Source organism: Paroedura picta, chromosome 2, assembly GCF_049243985.1.
Source record: "Paroedura picta isolate Pp20150507F chromosome 2, Ppicta_v3.0, whole genome shotgun sequence".
Taxonomy (NCBI): Eukaryota; Metazoa; Chordata; class Lepidosauria; order Squamata; family Gekkonidae; genus Paroedura; species Paroedura picta.
Genome location: NC_135370.1, coordinates 182596561 through 182612653, shown reverse-complemented (window position 1 = coordinate 182612653; position 16093 = coordinate 182596561). Strand labels below are relative to the sequence as shown.

The 16093-nt window shown below is 57.0% G+C and overlaps 1 protein-coding gene across 8 annotated transcripts in view; it reads left to right on the top strand.

Annotated features, from left to right (window-relative positions):
• NIN (ninein) overlaps positions 1–16093 on the top strand; it is a 114318-nt gene that overhangs the window by 29889 nt on the left and 68336 nt on the right. For all 8 annotated transcript variants that reach the window (XR_013228623.1, XM_077324074.1, XM_077324076.1 and 5 more), the window contains exon 4: positions 6384–6553. Coding sequence is in view for 7 of the 8 variants with exons in the window: in XM_077324074.1 (XP_077180189.1) it covers positions 6384–6553 (170 nt within the window). In the remaining variant the exon portion in view is untranslated. The remainder of the gene's footprint in view (positions 1–6383; positions 6554–16093) is intronic.

The following is a 16093-nucleotide window of genomic DNA, read 5'->3' as shown; positions in this document are numbered from 1 at the left end:
GATGTCGCCTTTTGCCGTCGTCTACGGGACAGACCTGAGACACTTCCCGGAGCTTGGAGAGGTCCCCACCCGGGAATCGGCCGACCTTCGCGAGTGGGGGAAGCGTGCCGGGAGCTGCTGGAAGTCGCTGCAGGAGCAGCTCCACAAAGTCAAGGCAGCGCAGAAAGAGGACGCCGACCGGAAGAGACGACCAGCTGAGGAGATCCGACCGGGGGATCGAGTTTACCTTTCCACCCGGAACCTACGGTTGAATTTGCCCAGCAAGAAGCTAGGCCCTCGGTTTTTGGGGCCTTTCGAGGTCTTGGCCCCGATCAACGAAGTTTCGGTCAAGCTCAAGCTCCCCAAGAACCTCCGGCACATCCATCCCGTCTTTCACGTGAGCCTTCTAAAAAAAACTCCGGACGGTGACGTTTGGCACCCCGTGTTTTCCCCGCCAGCGCCCGAGGTCCTGCCGGGGGGGGAGCACCACGAGGTGGCGGATATCCTGGACTCTAGACTCCACAGGGGGAAGTTGCAGTACCTCGTGGAATGGAAGGACTTCGCTTTGGGGGACCGGGAATGGGTCTGGGCAGCGGACGTCCTTGCGCCCCGACTCACTGAACGTTTCCACAAGCGGTATCCTGGCCGCCCCGGGGGGTTGGAGAATGGACCTTTGGGGGGGCAGAATGTCGTGGTTCGGTCCTTGGTGGCTTGGGAACGGGACCGAACCCCGCCATCAGAGGCGCCCGCGATCACGGAGGTAGGGCATGGTGATCATAGGCAAGCCGGCAGCTGGGCGCCCCACCCGATCGTTGAGGTGGCAATGGCCGCTAAAGAACCTCAATGTCCCCCTCCACCTTTTGACAAGGGCCCGGAGATGGCCTTTTGTTCCAGGAAAATGGGCCATCAGGAACCCCGGAAAACCTCGCATATGTGCATGAGTCATGATTGTATCAGCATGTTCCCTCCGCAAGTACTGGGTGGGGCAATTCAGCCTAAGGAGGTGGGTTTTGTATAAAAGGGAGCTTCCACCTGGAGTTCGGTGGAAGCTCTTACTCCATACCAGCGGACTCCACGTTGCTGAAATAAAGCTTGTTCCTGTTGTATCGTTCACCAGGCCTGGCGTGACGTTTTCTTCAAAGGGGCACCCTGTTTTTCAGTTAGCAAGCGGGTTCCCGACAGGCTGTTTCCTTCTGTGCCTAACAGAATTAATTGGGATTTTCATAGCTACCTAGTTAAATAATCCAAGGATGCTGGAACGCTTCCTGGGCTAAACTGACAGGCCTTTTCATCTCCCTTTGGCCCGATCTTGTGTTGGCACACGTTCCTGAGATACACCTGGGATTTTGCTACACCCCGTGTAGAATTACCAGGCCTTTTACCAGCCCCTAATTCTTGTAGGCCTTTTGAAAGAACAGTATTGACCTGGTGCATAAACAGCTTGTCTGTTTGATTTCTTGCCAGCCCCGTAAAATGGTTCTGGGATGTACGAGAGGCCTGGGAAACATGCATTCCTGTAAGCTAAAGTTATTTTCTGCTGGCAGCTCCTTCCCTGTTCCCGTAGAATAGGAAGAACACCGTCGATTTCTCATGAACAACCAGAAGTCAGAAATCAAAATACAATTGCCACAAATTTATTCAAGTCTTTTCTTCTTATTTAATGAATGCATTTCTAATTTGCAACTGATTAGTATCTGTTAATTTCCAAATGTCGGCAAGCAAAACAGGATCTCAGGTATTCGTATCCTGCTTTCTGTATCTCCATCAACGATTGCCAATCGATATCTGAATAAAGTTTCACAGTTATCACATTTCACGGGGAATATGAGCCAATAAAATGTATCACTTTCGGCCCCATTAAATACTGGGCCCTTGCTCCTTTCCTTCCTTCCTGCTTCCTTCCAGAAAACAATGAAGAACAGTCAGTTAAACTATTAAGTAGTTAGTCAGTCAGACTGTTAGGGCCATCTCTCTCCTCTCTCTTTACACAATTTTTCCCTTTTTCAATAAAACTATTTATTCTTTAAGCCACCGGTGCTTCTCCCCTTTGCCTATTCCGACTCCTCCAACAGGGCTGGAGCAGAAGAGCTGGATTCAAGTCCAGGAAAACCTTTGAGACCAACAAGATTTTAGCAGTGTGAGCTTTTGGGGAATCAAAGCTTTCTTTGATTCCTAAAGGCCCATACCCTAAAAATCTCATGGGTCTCTAAAGGGCTCCTGGACTCAAACCTAGCTGCTAGAGACCCGTCTACATGAAAACCTTTTGTTTGGTGGTAGAAGTGCGCAGAAGAACCAGGTGCCTTCCAGCTGAGCTGTTTTTTCCGGAGCCTCCTTGCTCAAAACCGAGGCGTCAGCAAGGAAATTGAAAATGCAGTTTTTTTTTAATGCCCCTGGGGAGATGATGTGCCTCTGATGTGGAAGCATAACAACGCATCGCTCCCGGCAAAAGCTGCTGGGGGCGGACAGACTGTCAGTCTCCTGCCTGGAGCCGGGGAGGGAGCATAGCTGTAGCACCACCTAAGCCTGCCCTGCATCTCTCTCCCCGCCTGCTTCAATGGCTCCCCCTGCATGACTGTGGCTAGGCAGCGAGGGTGCTTCTAGCCCTTTCCCCTCAGTCTTTGCGGCATCTCAGTTCCGCTTACGCCGAGAAAATCAATAGACGCTCGAGGGCTTTGGAGTTGCCGGTTCCCTTGTTCAGAAGGCGAGAGCGGCATACAGAGGGAAGAGAGCTTTCCTTCTTGCTATTATCTCCTCCTTCCCTCTTGCCATAAAGTGGAGGAGCTTTATCCAATGCTTTGAAAGCACAGAGGAATCATAGAAATGCTGCAAAGAGATTCGGTAGCTGTAGGGATACCACTAGAAATTCCAGACAAGGCAGCACTAAATCCTGCGTTTCGCTTGGGAATGCTTCCTCGGCCGACCCCAACAAAGACTTGACTGCAGAAGTGCAGAAGTGGGTGACTTTAGCAGAGTTGTTCTCTCTTGCCCCGGAGGGACGGACCAGAACCAATGGGATGAAATTAATCCAAAAGAAATTCCGTCTAAACATCCGGAAGAAGTTCTTGACAGTTAGAGTGGTTCTTCAGTGGAACAGGCTTCCTTGGGAGGTGGTGGGTTCTCCATGTTTGGAGATTTTTAAACAGAGGCTGGAGAGCCACCTGACAGAGAGGCTGATTCTGTGGAGGTTCAAGGGGGTGGCAGGTGACAGTGGATGAGCGAGAGGGTTGGGAGTGTCCTGCACAGTGCAGGGGGTTGGACTAGATGACCCGGGAGGTCCCTTCCAACTCTTATTATTCTATGATTCTATGAAATCCCGGGATGAACCGATTCAGCTGTGTAGCCAAGCTGGTCTGAAGTCACAGAACAAAATTTCCTGCTCATTTAGTCTGTCCTGCAGTCTGATGATTCCTAATTCGTTGTCTAGGGAAGTGTGTGTGCACACAAAAGCTCACACCAGGGGTAGTCAAACTGCGGCCCTCCAGATGTCCGTGGACTACAATTCCCAGGAGCCCCTGCCAGCATTCGCTGGCAGGGGCTCCTGGGAATTGTAGTCCATGGACATCTGGAGGGCCGCAGTTTGACAACCCCTGGCTCACACCTAGAATAAACCTTTGCTGGTCTTAAAGTTGCTGTTGGACTGAAATCTTGTTCTGGGATGAACAGAGGAAGAGGTTCCCCGAAATCTCTCCCCACGTAGCAGTTCTGGCCCTGTGCTGCCCTCTCCTTTGGAGCGATCCGGCTCGTACATTGGAAGGGGCCCCGTTTCTCTCCAAGGCGGGGAGAGAAAATGAGCGGGCCAGAGAGAATCCACCAGAGCTAACGGAGCCGGAGAAAGCTGCGGGCGAGCCGTGGCAGACAGCCGAGCTCTTTCATGGTGCTGATAAGGTTTGCTTTTGTTCTTCGGGTTCGTATTTAATCAGCCCGTCTCGTTGCTGGCTCCCCCAGCCCACCCCCTATCTGCACACTCCATCGTACGGCTTTCATGTCCGAGCTCCCAGCTGCAGGAAATCTTGTTAAAAATTGTCTTGTTCAAATACGCGCATGCTGCCTGGCGGTCCCCGGGGTTTGCAATATGGATGGATGCGATGGGAGTCCAGGGGAGATAAAGGGGAAGGGGGGGGGATATCAAAGGGCTTCTGGTCCTGTGTATTTTATAATTCATTGCATAGCTAAGCGGCCGAATACATTTCCTCTAACAAGCTCGGGGACGGAATGAGAATCGTGAGGAAAGGGAGGGCTTTCTTTTTGCCAGCCTTTTCCTCGTTCCCCTAGTTTAGAGTCCTGTAGCGTCTTACCGACTCAAAATATTTTGGGGATTGCTAGACTCAGGCGGGCAGCCATATTGGGCTGAAGTGGCAGAACAAATAGCGGAAGAAGCGTGCTCACCTTTCAACTCTGGTCTCTTGGATAAAACGTGGTCGGTCTTGAGAGCCAGCTCGGTGCCGTGGTTAAAAGCAGCGGCTTAGAATCGTAGAATCATAGAGTTGGAAGGGGCCATTCAGGCCATCTAGTCCAACCCCCTGCTCAATGCAGGATCAGCCCTAAGCATCCTAAAGCATCCAAGAAAAGTGTGTATCCAACCTTTGCTTGAAGACTGCCAGTGAGGGGGAGCTCACCACCTCCTTAGGCAGCCTATTCCACTGCTGAACTACTCTGGCTGTGAAAATCTTTTTTCCTGATATCTAGCCTATATTGTTGTACTTGTAGCTTAAACCCCATTACTGCGTGTCCTCTCCTCTGCAGCCAGCAGAAACAGCATCCTGCCCTCCTCCAAATGACAACCTTTCAAATACTTAAAGAGGGCTATCGTGTCCCCTCTCAACCTCCTTTTCTCCAGGCTGAACATTCCCAAGTCCCGCAACCTATCTTCATAGGGCTTGGTCCCTTGGCCCCAGATCATCCTCGTCGCTCTCCTCTGTACCCTTTCAATTTTATCTACGTCCTTCTTGAAGTGAGGCCTCCAGAACTGCACACAGGACTCCAGGCTTCTAATCCAGAGAGCCAGATTTGATTCCCCACTCCTCCATATGCAGCCAGCTGGGTGACCTTGGGGTAGTCCCAGTTCTCTTAGAGCTGTTGTCACAGATCAGTTCTCTCAGAGCTCTCTCATCCCCACCTACCTCATAGGGAGTTTGTTGAAGGGAGAAGAAGGACAGGCGATTGGAAGCTATTTAAGACTCTTTAGGGTAGTGAAAAGCAAGGTATAAAAACCAACTCTTCTTGGTGTAGTGGTTAGGAGAGCAGACTTCTAAACTGGCAAGCTGGGTTTGATTCCACGTTCCCCCACATGCAAACAGTTGGGTGACCTTGCCATAGCACTGATGACGCTGTTCTGACCCAGCAGGAATCTCAGGGCTCTCTCAGCCTCACCCACCTCACAGGGTGTCTGTTGTGGGGAGAGGAAAGGGAAGGCGACTGTAAGCCGCATTGAGACTCCTTTGGGTAAAGAAAAGCGGCATATAAGAACCAATTCCTCTTCTTCAGTAATCTCAGGGCTCTCTCAGCCTCCCCTCCCTCACAGGGTGTCTGTTGTGGGGAGAGGAAGGGAAGGTGAATGGAAGCTGCTTTGAGACTCCTTCGGGCAGAGAAAAGCGGCATATAAGAACCAACTCTTCTTCTTCTTCTTCTTCAGTAATCTCAGGGCTCTCTCAGCCTCCCCTCCCTCACAGGGTGCCTGTTATGGGGAGAGGAAGGGAAGGTGAATGGAAGCTGCTTTGAGACTCCTTCGGGCAGAGAAAAGCAGCATATAAGAACCAACTCTTCTTCTTCTTCTTCTTCAGTAATCTCAGGGCTCCCTCAGCCTCCCCTCCCTCACAGGGGGTCTGTTGTGGGGAGAGGGAAGGGAAGGCGATTGGAACCCCTTTGAGCCTCCTTCAGGTAGAGAAAAGCAGCATAGAAGAACCAACTCCTCCTCCTCCTTTTCCTTCTGTCCCACCTCTTTGCATGTCTCAAGTCGGCCAGCAAACCCTTCCTCCAGAATAGGGGGCAGATTCATTCCCAAGACTTCAAAATGTCCAGATTTTTACCTTTGAGGCTTGTCTTGAAAGAGGGGCATTAAGGAAGTCTAATGGCATTCAGGGGTCAAAGAGAACTCCATCATGGTGCTGGGAAGGCCGTTCAGGAGCAGTCAAATTAGGGTGGCCTCGTAGTGTTTTCAAGGCATGGGCTGAACACAGGCGGCTTCACCTCTGCCTGCCTCTGCAGAGCCTTCCTTGGTGGCCTCCCATACAAATGCTGACCCTGCTTAGCTTCCGAAAAGCTCAGGCTAGCCTGAAACATTCCTGTCAGGGCCAAGAGAGGATTATTCCAAGCGAACCCTAATTATTACGTGACTCTTGCAAGAGGAAGGTCTCCGTTTCTTCGCTTTTGGATTCATGACCTTGAATTCCGTTTCTTGTCCACAGATTCTTCGCCGGAAGCTCAACCCAAATATATCAAGGGCGGGAAACGCTACGGCAGGCGATCCTTGCCGGAGTTTCAAGAACCCTCGGAGGATTTTGCCAAGGTGACGTTGATTGAACCTCTGCATGAGGAGACCCAGCCCCCCCGCCTCCCCAGCGATGCCTGCGATGAGGTGAGGATCGAAGGGCAAATGAGCCGGGATTAAAACGGGGAATTCACTGCCAGAGGAGGCAGAGATGGCCGCTGGAACTGGCTGCTTGAAAGGGGGATTTGAGAGATTCATGGGGGGGCGGAGTCTATCGATGGTGTCTAGCCAGGGGGGCTGAGGGGAACTACACATTCAGAGGCACTAATCCTTTGGATCCCAGAGCCAGGAGGCAACATCAGGAGACCTCTCTGCCCTGTTGCTGGCCCTCCAGAGGAACTGGCTGGCCCCTGTGAGAGACAGGAGGCTGGACTGGATGGACCCTGGTCTGACCCAGCAGGGCTCTCCTGATGTCCTTAGGAAGGCCTCGGCCTCTCTGCCCTGTTGCTGGCCCTCCAGAGGAACTGGCTGGCCCCTGTGTGAGACAGTAGGCTGGACTGGAGGGACCCCTGGTCTGACCCAGCAGGGCTCTCCAGATGTCCTTAGGAAGGCCTCGGCCTCTCTGCCCTGTTGCTGGCCCTCCAGAGGAACTGGCTGGCCCCTGCGTGAGACAGGAGGCTGGACTGGAGGGACCCCTGGTCTGACCCAGCAGGGCTCTCCTGATGTCCTTAGGAAGGCCTCGGCCTCTCTGCCCTGTTGCTGGCCCTCCAGAGGAACTGGCTGGCCCCTGTGTGAGACAGGAGGCTGGACTGGAGGGACCCCTGGTCTGACCCAGCAGGGCTCTCCAGATGTCCTTAGGAAGGCCTCGGCCTCTCTGCCCTGTTGCTGGCCCTCCAGAGGAACTGGCTGGCCCCTGTGTGAGACAGGAGGCTGGACTGGATGGACCCTGGTCTGACCCAGCAGGGCTCTCCTGATGTCCTTAGGAAGGCCTCGGCCTCTCTGCCCTGTTGCTGGCCCTCCAGAGGAACTGACTGGCCCCTGTGTGAGACAGGAGGCTGGATGGAGGGACCCCTGGTCTGACCCAGCAGGGCTCTCCTGATGTCCTTAGGAAGGCCTCGGCCTCTCTGCCCTGTTGCTGGCCCTCCAGAGGGACTGGCTGGCCCCTGAGTGAGACAGGAGGCTGGACTGGAGGGACCCCTGGTCTGACCCAGCAGGGCTCTCCTGATGTCCTTAGGAAGGCCTCGGCCTCTCTGCCCTGTTGCTGGCCCTCCAGAGGAACTGGCTGGCCCCTGTGTGAGACAGGAGGCTGGACTGGAGGGACCCCTGGTCTGACCCAGCAGGGCTCTCCTGATGTCCTTAGGAAGGCCTCGGCCTCTCTGCCCTGTTGCTGGCCCTCCAGAGGGACTGGCTGGCCCCTGAGTGAGACAGGAGGCTGGACTGGAGGGACCCCTGGTCTGACCCAGCAGGGCTCTCCTGATGTCCTTAGGAAGGCCTCGGCCTCTCTGCCCTGTTGCTGGCCCTCCAGAGGAACTGGCTGGCCCCTGTGTGAGACAGGGGGCTGGACTGGATGGACCCCTGGTCTGACCCAGCAGGGCTCTCCTGATGTCCTTAGGAAGGCCTCGGCCTCTCTGCCCTGTTGCTGGCCCTCCAGAGGAACTGGCTGGCCCCTGAGTGAGACAGGAGGCTGGACTGGAGGGACCCCTGGTCTGACCCAGCAGGGCTCTCCTGATGTCCTTAGGAAGGCCTCGGCCTCTCTGCCCTGTTGCTGGCCCTCCAGAGGGACTGGCTAGCCCCTGTGTGAGACAGGAGGCTGGACTGGATGGACCCTGGTCTGACCCAGCAGGGCTCTCCTGATGTCCTTAGGAAGGCCTCGGCCTCTCTGCCCTGTTGCTGGCCCTCCAGAGGGACTGGCTGGCCCCTGAGTGAGACAGGAGGCTGGACTGGAGGGACCCCTGGTCTGACCCAGCAAGGCTCTCCTGATGTCCTTAGGAAGGCCTCGGCCTCTCTGCCCTGCTGCTGGCCCTCCAGAGGAACTGGCTGGCCCCTGTGAGAGACAGGAGGCTGGACTGGAGGGACCCCTGGTCTGACCCAGCAGGGCTCTCCTGATGTCCTTAGGAAGGCCTCGGCCTCTCTGCCCTGCTGCTGGCCCTCCAGAGGAACTGGCTGGCCCCTGTGAGAGACAGGAGGCTGGACTGGATGGACCCTGGTCTGACCCAGCAGGGCTCTCCTGATGTCCTTAGGAAGGCCTCGGCCTCTCTGCCCTGTTGCTGGCCCTCCAGAGGGACTGGCTGGCCCCTGAGTGAGACAGGAGGCTGGACTGGAGGGACCCCTGGTCTGACCCAGCAGGGCTCTCCTGATGTCCTTAGGAAGGCCTCGGCCTCTCTGCCCTGCTGCTGGCCCTCCAGAGGAACTGGCTGGCCCCTGTGAGAGACAGGAGGCTGGACTGGAGGGACCCCTGGTCTGACCCAGCAGGGCTCTCCTGATGTCCTTAGGAAGGCCTCGGCCTCTCTGCCCTGTTGCTGGCCCTCCAGAGGGACTGGCTGGCCCCTGAGTGAGACAGGAGGCTGGACTGGAGGGACCCCTGGTCTGACCCAGCAGGGCTCTCCTGATGTCCTTAGGAAGGCCTCGGCCTCTCTGCCCTGCTGCTGGCCCTCCAGAGGAACTGGCTGGCCCCTGTGAGAGACAGGAGGCTGGACTGGAGGGACCCCTGGTCTGACCCAGCAGGGCTCTCCTGATGTCCTTAGGAAGGCCTCGGCCTCTCTGCCCTGTTGCTGGCCCTCCAGAGGGACTGGCTGGCCCCTGAGTGAGACAGGAGGCTGGACTGGAGGGACCCCTGGTCTGACCCAGCAGGGCTCTCCTGATGTCCTTAGGAAGGCCTCGGCCTCTCTGCCCTGTTGCTGGCCCTCCAGAGGAACTGGCTGGCCCCTGTGAGAGACAGGAGGCTGGACTGGAGGGACCCCTGGTCTGACCCAGCAGGGCTCTCCTGATGTCCTTAGGAAGGCCTCGGCCTCTCTGCCCTGTTGCTGGCCCTCCAGAGGAACTGGCTGGCCCCTGTTTGAGAGAGGAGGCTGGACTGGATGGACCCCTGGTCTGACCCAGCAGGGCTTCTCTGATGTCCTTAGGAATGCCTCGGCCTCCCTGCCCTGTTGCTGGCCCTCCAGAGGAACTGGCTGGCCCCTGTGAGAGACAGAAGGCTGGACTGGAGGGACCCCTGGTCTGACCCAGCAGGGCTCTCCTGATGTCCTTAGGAAGGCCTCGGCCTCTCTGCCCTGTTGCTGGCCCTCCAGAGGAACTGGCTGGCCCCTGTGTGAGAGAGGAGGCTGGACTGGATGGACCCCTGGTCTGACCCAGCAGGGCTCTTCTGATGTCCTTAGGAAGGCCTCGGCCTCTCTGCCCTGTTGCTGGCCCTCCAGAGGAACTGGCTGGCCCCTGTGTGAGACAGGAGGCTGGACTGGATGGACCCCTGGTCTGACCCAGCAGGGCTCTCCTGATGTCCTTAGGAAGGCCTCGGCGTCTCTGCCCTGCTGCTGGCCCTCCAGAGGAACTGGCTGGCCCCTGTGAGAGACAGGAGGCTGGACTGGAGGGACCCCTGGTCTGACCCAGCAGGGCTCTCCTGATGTCCTTAGGAAGGCCTCGGCCTCTCTGCCCTGTTGCTGGCCCTCCAGAGGAACTGGCTGGCCCCTGTGTGAGACAGGAGGCTGGACTGGATGGACCCCTGGTCTGACCCAGCAGGGCTCTCCTGATGTCCTTAGGAAGGCCTCGGCGTCTCTGCCCTGCTGCTGGCCCTCCAGAGGAACTGGCTGGCCCCTGTGTGAGACAGGAGGCTGGACTGGATGGACCCTGGTCTGACCCAGCAGGGCTCTCCTGATGTCCTTAGGAAGGCCTCTGCCTCTCTGCCCTGTTGCTGGCCCTCCAGAGGAACTGGCTGGCCCCTGTGTGAGACAGGAGGCTGGGCTGGATGGACCCCTGGTCTGACCCAGCAGGGCTCTCCTGATGTCCTTAGGAAGGCCTCGGCCTCTCTGCCCTGTTGCTGGCCCTCCAGAGGAACTGGCTGGCCCCTGTGTGAGACAGGAGGCTGGGCTGGAGGGACCCCTGGTCTGACCCAGCAGGGCTCTCCTGATGTCCTTAGGAAGGCCTCGGCCTCTCTGCCCTGTTGCTGGCCCTCCAGAGGAACTGGCTGGCCCCTGTGTGAGACAGGAGGCTGGACTGGATGGACCCCTGGTCTGACCCAGCAGGGCTCTCCTGATGTCCTTAGGAAGGCCTCGGCCTCTCTGCCCTGTTGCTGGCCCTGCAGAGGAACTGGGTGGCCCCTGTGTGAGACGGGAGGCTGGACTGGATGGACTCCTGGTCTGACCCAGCAGGGCTCTTCGGATGTCCTTAGGAAAGCCTCGGCCTCTCTGCCCTGTTGTTGGCCCTCCGGAGGAACTGGCTGGCCCCTGTGCGAGCCAGGAGGCTGGAGTGGATGGACCCCTGGTCTGACCCAGCAGGGCTCTCCTGATGTCCTTAGGAAGGCCTCGGCCTCTCTGCCCTGTTGCTGGCCCTCCAGAGGAACTGGCTGGCCCCTGTGTGAGACAGGAGGCCGGACTGGATGGACCCCTGGTCTGACCCAGCAGGGCTCTCCTGATGTCCTTAGGAAGGCCTCGGCCTCTCTGCCCTGTTGCTGGCCCTCCAGAGGAACTGGCTGGCCCCTGAGTGATACAGGAGGCTGGACTGGATGGACCCCTGGTTTGACCCAGCAGGGCTCTCCTGATGTCCTTAGGAAGGCCTCGGCCTCTCTGCCCTGTTGCTGGCCCTCCAGAGGAACTGGCTGGCCCCTGTGTGAGACAGGAGGCTGGACTGGATGGGCCCCTGGTCTGACCCAGCAGGGCTCTCCTGATGCCCTTAGGAAGGCCTCGGCCTCTCTGCCCTGTTGCTGGCCCTCCAGAGGAACTGGCTGGCCCCTGTGTGAGAGAGGAGGCTGGACTGGATGGACCCTGGTCTGACCCAGCAGGGCTCTCCTGATGTCCTTAGGAAGGCCTCGGCCTCTCTGCCCTGTTGCTGGCCCTCTGGAGGAACTGGCTGGCCTCTGTGTGAGACAGGAGGCTGGACTGGATGGACCCCTGGTCTGACCCAGCAGGGCTCTCCTGATGTCCTTAGGAAGGCCTTGGCCTCTCTGCCCTGTTGCTGGCCCTCCAGAGGAACTGGCTGGCCCCTGAGTGAGACGGGAGGCTGGACTAGATGGACCCCTGGTCTGACCCAGCAGGGCTCTCCAGATGTCCTTAGGAAGGCCTCGGCCTCTCTGCCCTGTTGCTGGCCCTCCAGAGGAACTGGCTGGCCTCTGTGTGAGACAGGAGGCTGGACTGGATGGACCCCTGGTCTGACCCAGCAGGGCTCTCCTGATGTCCTTAGGAAGGCCTCGGCCTCTCTGCCCTGTTGCTGGCCCTCCAGAGGAACTGGCTGGCCCCTGTGTGAGACAGGAGGCTGGAGTGGATGGACCCCTGGTCTGACCCAGCAGGGCTCTCCTGATGTCCTTAGGAAGGCCTCGGCCTCTCTGCCCTGTTGCTGGCCCTCCAGAGGAACTGGCTGGCCCCTGTGTGAGAGAGGAGGCTGGACTGGATGGACCCTGGTCTGACCCAGCAGGCCTCTCCTGATGTCCTTAGGAAGGCCTCGGCCTCTCTGCCCTGTTGCTGGCCCTCCGGAGGAACTGGCTGGCCCCTGAGTGAGACAGGAGGCTGGACTGGATGGACCCCTGGTCTGACCCAGCAGGGCTCTCCTGATGTCCTTAGGAAGGCCTCGGCCTCTCTGCCCTGTTGCTGGCCCTCCAGAGGAACTGGCTGGCCCCTGTGTGAGAGAGGAGGCTGGACTGGATGGACCCCTGGTCTGACCCAGCAGGGCTCTTCTGATGTCCTTAGGAAGGCCTCGGCCTCTCTGCCCTGTTGCTGGCCCTCCAGAGGAACTGGCTGGCCCCTGTGTGAGGCAGGAGGCTGGACTGGATGGACCCCTGGTCTGACCCAGCAGGGCTTCTCTGATGTCCTTAAGAATGCCTCGGCCTCTCTGCCCTGTTGCTGGCCCTCCAGGGGAACTGGTGGCCCCTGTGTGAGGCAGGAGGCTGGACTGGATGGACCCCTGGTTTGACCCAGCAGGGCTCTCCTGATGTCCTTAGGAAGGCCTCGGCCTCTCTGCCCTGTTGTTGGCCCTCCGGAGGAACTGGCTGGCCCCTGTGTGAGGCAGGAGGCTGGACTGGAGGGACCCCTGGTCTGACCCAGCAGGGCTCTTCTGGTGTTCTTAGGAAGGCCTCGGCCTCTCTGCCCTGTTGCTGGCCCTCCAGAGGAACTGGCCGGCCCCTGTGTGAGACAGGAGGCTGGACTGGATGGACCCCTGGTCTGACCCAGCAGGGCTTCTCTGATGTCCTTAGGAATGCCTCGGCCTCTCTGCCCTGTTGTTGGCCCTGCAGAGGAACTGGCTGGCCCCTGTGTGAGACAGGAGGCTGGACTGGAGGGACCCCTGGTCTGACCCAGCAGGGCTCTTCTGATTTCCTTAGGAAGGCCTCGGCCTCTCTGCCCTGTTGCTGGCCCTCCAGAGGAACTGGTTGGCCCCTGTGTGAGACAGGAGGCTGGACTGGATGGACCCCTGGTCTGACCCAGCAGGGCTCTCCTGATGTCCTTAGGAAGGCCTCGGCCTCTCTGCCCTGTTGTTGGCCCTGCAGAGGAACTGGCTGGCCCCTGTGTGAGACAGGAGGCTGGACTGGATGGACCCCTGGTCTGACCCAGCAGGGCTCTTCTGGTGTTCTTAGGAAGGCCTCGGCCTCTCTGCCCTGTTGCTGGCCCTCCAGAGGAACTGGCCGGCCCCTGTGTGAGACAGGAGGCTGGACTGGATGGACCCCTGGTCTGACCCAGCAGGGCTCTCCTGATGTCCTTAGGAAGGCCTCGGCCTCTCTGCCCTGTTGCTGGCCCTCCAGAGGAACTGGCTGGCCCCTGAGTGAGACAGGAGGCTGGACTGGATGGACCCCTAGTCTGACCCAGCAGGGCTCTTCTGATGTCTTTAGGAAGGCCTCGGCCTCTCTGCCCTGTTGCTGGCCCTCCAGAGGAACTGGCTGGCCCCTGAGTGAGACAGGAGACTGGACTGGATGGACCCCTGATCCAGCAGGGCTCTTCTGATGTTCTTATCAAGGTCTTGGCCTCTCTACCCTTTTTGTTGGGCCTCCAGGGGACCAGTCAGTAGGCAGTGTGGAATATCTCTACATGATACCCTGGAGAGTTTCTGCCAGCCTGAGTAGGCAATATTGACTGATGGGCAGAGGGTCAGATTCAGTATAAGGCAGCTTCATGAGTCCATGAGCCTGCATGCAAAGCCAATCCCGGTGTTCCATGCTCTTTCCCTTGCGCCCTCTTGTTGCTAGCGAAATGATTCCCCTGGAGAAGAAGCATTTATTGAGGCAACATCACATCACCTCTGATTCTCGTTGTGCCGTTGCCTGAATATCACGGTTTCTACCCTCCGCTTGACAGCTGCCAAATCCACAGCAGGAGTCTGAAAGGGTGGCCATCTATTCAGAAATGCAAACTGCAAACAGTCTTCCCTGGGCTGGTTTCTTCAGTCGCTGCCAGTCGGTATCTTAAAGATTCTCCCAAATAGACCTTATATCCCCCCTCCGCCCCCCAAAATGCCCTCATTGTATTTTCACCCTGACTCGAGATGGTTCAGCCTCCTCCCTAATACTCTGTGTTCCAGATTCCCATCTCTTTCTGTCCTGATCTCAAGGCTGGGATCCTGCCATTCTGCCAAAACTTCGTTCTGTTCCTACTTTGTTGCTAAATCTGCCTACATGCAGAAGAGTTGAGAGGAACATCTGGCAAATAGCAGGGTTTAATTGGCTGATGTTCTAGTTTGGCACTTGGCACATCGCTCTTGAGTTTTTCTTTTCCAATGTAGAACAGTGAACGTAAGCTGGGTCGGACCAGGGGTCCATCCAGTCCAGCCTCCTGTCTCACTCAGGGGCCAGCCAGTTCCTCTGGAGGGCCAGCAACAGGGCAGAGAGGCCGAGGCCTTCCTAAGGACATCAGGAGAGCCCTGCTGGGTCAGACCAGGGGTCCCTCCAGTCCAGCCTCCTGTCTCACACAGGGGCCAGCCAGTTCCTCTGGAGGGCCAGCAACAGGGCAGAGAGTCCGAGGCCTTCCTAAGGACATCAGGAGAGCTCTGCTGGATCAGACCAGGGGTCCATCCAGTCCAGCATCCTGTCTCACATAGTGGCCAATCGGTTCCTCTGGAGTTCAAAGAACAGGGCAGAGGCTGAGATGTTTCTGTCAGAGCTCTCTCAGCCCCGCCTACCTAGCAGAGTATCTTTTGTGGGGAGCGGTAGGGGAAGGTGTTTGTCAGCTGCTTTGAGACTCATTTTGGGAATGAAAAGCGGAATATAAAAAAACCAATTCTTCTTCCTCATGGAAAGCTGTTTATTGCTGCAGCAATCACAACATCTTCTGGCAGCAAATTCCACATTTTAGTCACTTTCTACGTAAAGTAGTGTTTCCTTTAGCCTGTCTTCAACCTACTGCCCATCAGCTTCCCGGGATGCTTTCTGTGACTTTCTATTGTTATAGTGAATCCAGGGACATTAAAAGGGTCTCCCACTGGTTTCTGAACAATGTGATATCGTCATTCCGCCTTGTATTCATCGATTCTCTCAGGCAGAGGCCAACCTGTTTTCCCAGAGTGGATGGCAGAAGGGCACACCTTGGCCTGCATTAAATTGGATAATGCAGCAGTGCATCAGCCCTGGGGGGAGTAGCTGACGTGGGTCATTCCCGTAACAGCAGGGGTAGTCAAACTGCGGCCCTCCAGATGTCCATGGACTACAATTCCCAGAAGCCCCTGCCAGCATTCGCTGGCAGGGGCTTCTGGGAATTGTGGTCCATGGACATCTGGAGGGCCGCAGTTTGATTACCCCTGCGTAACAGGGGTCCAAAGTTGGCCTGAGTCCAAAGTTGGTGTGTAGGTTTGTTACAGGGTTTGTGTCTCTGTCCAGTGGCCCATTATTGACAGAGTGAAGCTGTTTTAGGATGGGGGGGGCCCTCTGTGAGCCTCGAAAGACGTTGTTTTCTTTCCCTCCCCGTCCTCTTTTTTTGTAGCGCTGTTTTGTCCCCAGGCCATGAAAAATCTGAAGAGCCGGGTTTGATTCCCCACTCCTCCACGTGCAGCCATCCGGATGACCTTGGGCTAGTCACAGTCCTGGGAGTGCTGTTCTCACAGAGCAGCCCTGTCGGAACTCTGTCAGCCTCACTTACCTCTCCAGGTGCCTGTTGTGGGGAGAGGAAAGGAAAGACGATGCTGAACTGCTTTGAAATGCCATCTGGGTGCGAAAAGCGGGGTGTAAAAACCAACTCTTCTCCTTGATGGACCAATGGCCTGATTCAGTATAAAGCCACTTCATGTGCTAATAAGTCTATAAGACTCTGCTGTGGCAAAAAGAGTGAGCAGGTTGCCATATGCACATGTGCGTAAAAGGCCCATTATCTGGCATCCTCCCCGTCTCGCAAGAGCCCGTTGTCATGAATGGCTCATCTGTTCGTAAGCCACGTCCCTTGGGGGGGGGCGCCATTCAGCCAATCGCGTGTTTGTTTACTAAGATGCCGGGGCCAAGAACAATGCTCTGATTCTATCTGGCGGAGGGAGCGGGCTCATCCCAGACCATCTCATTAGTCCGGGGCTTGT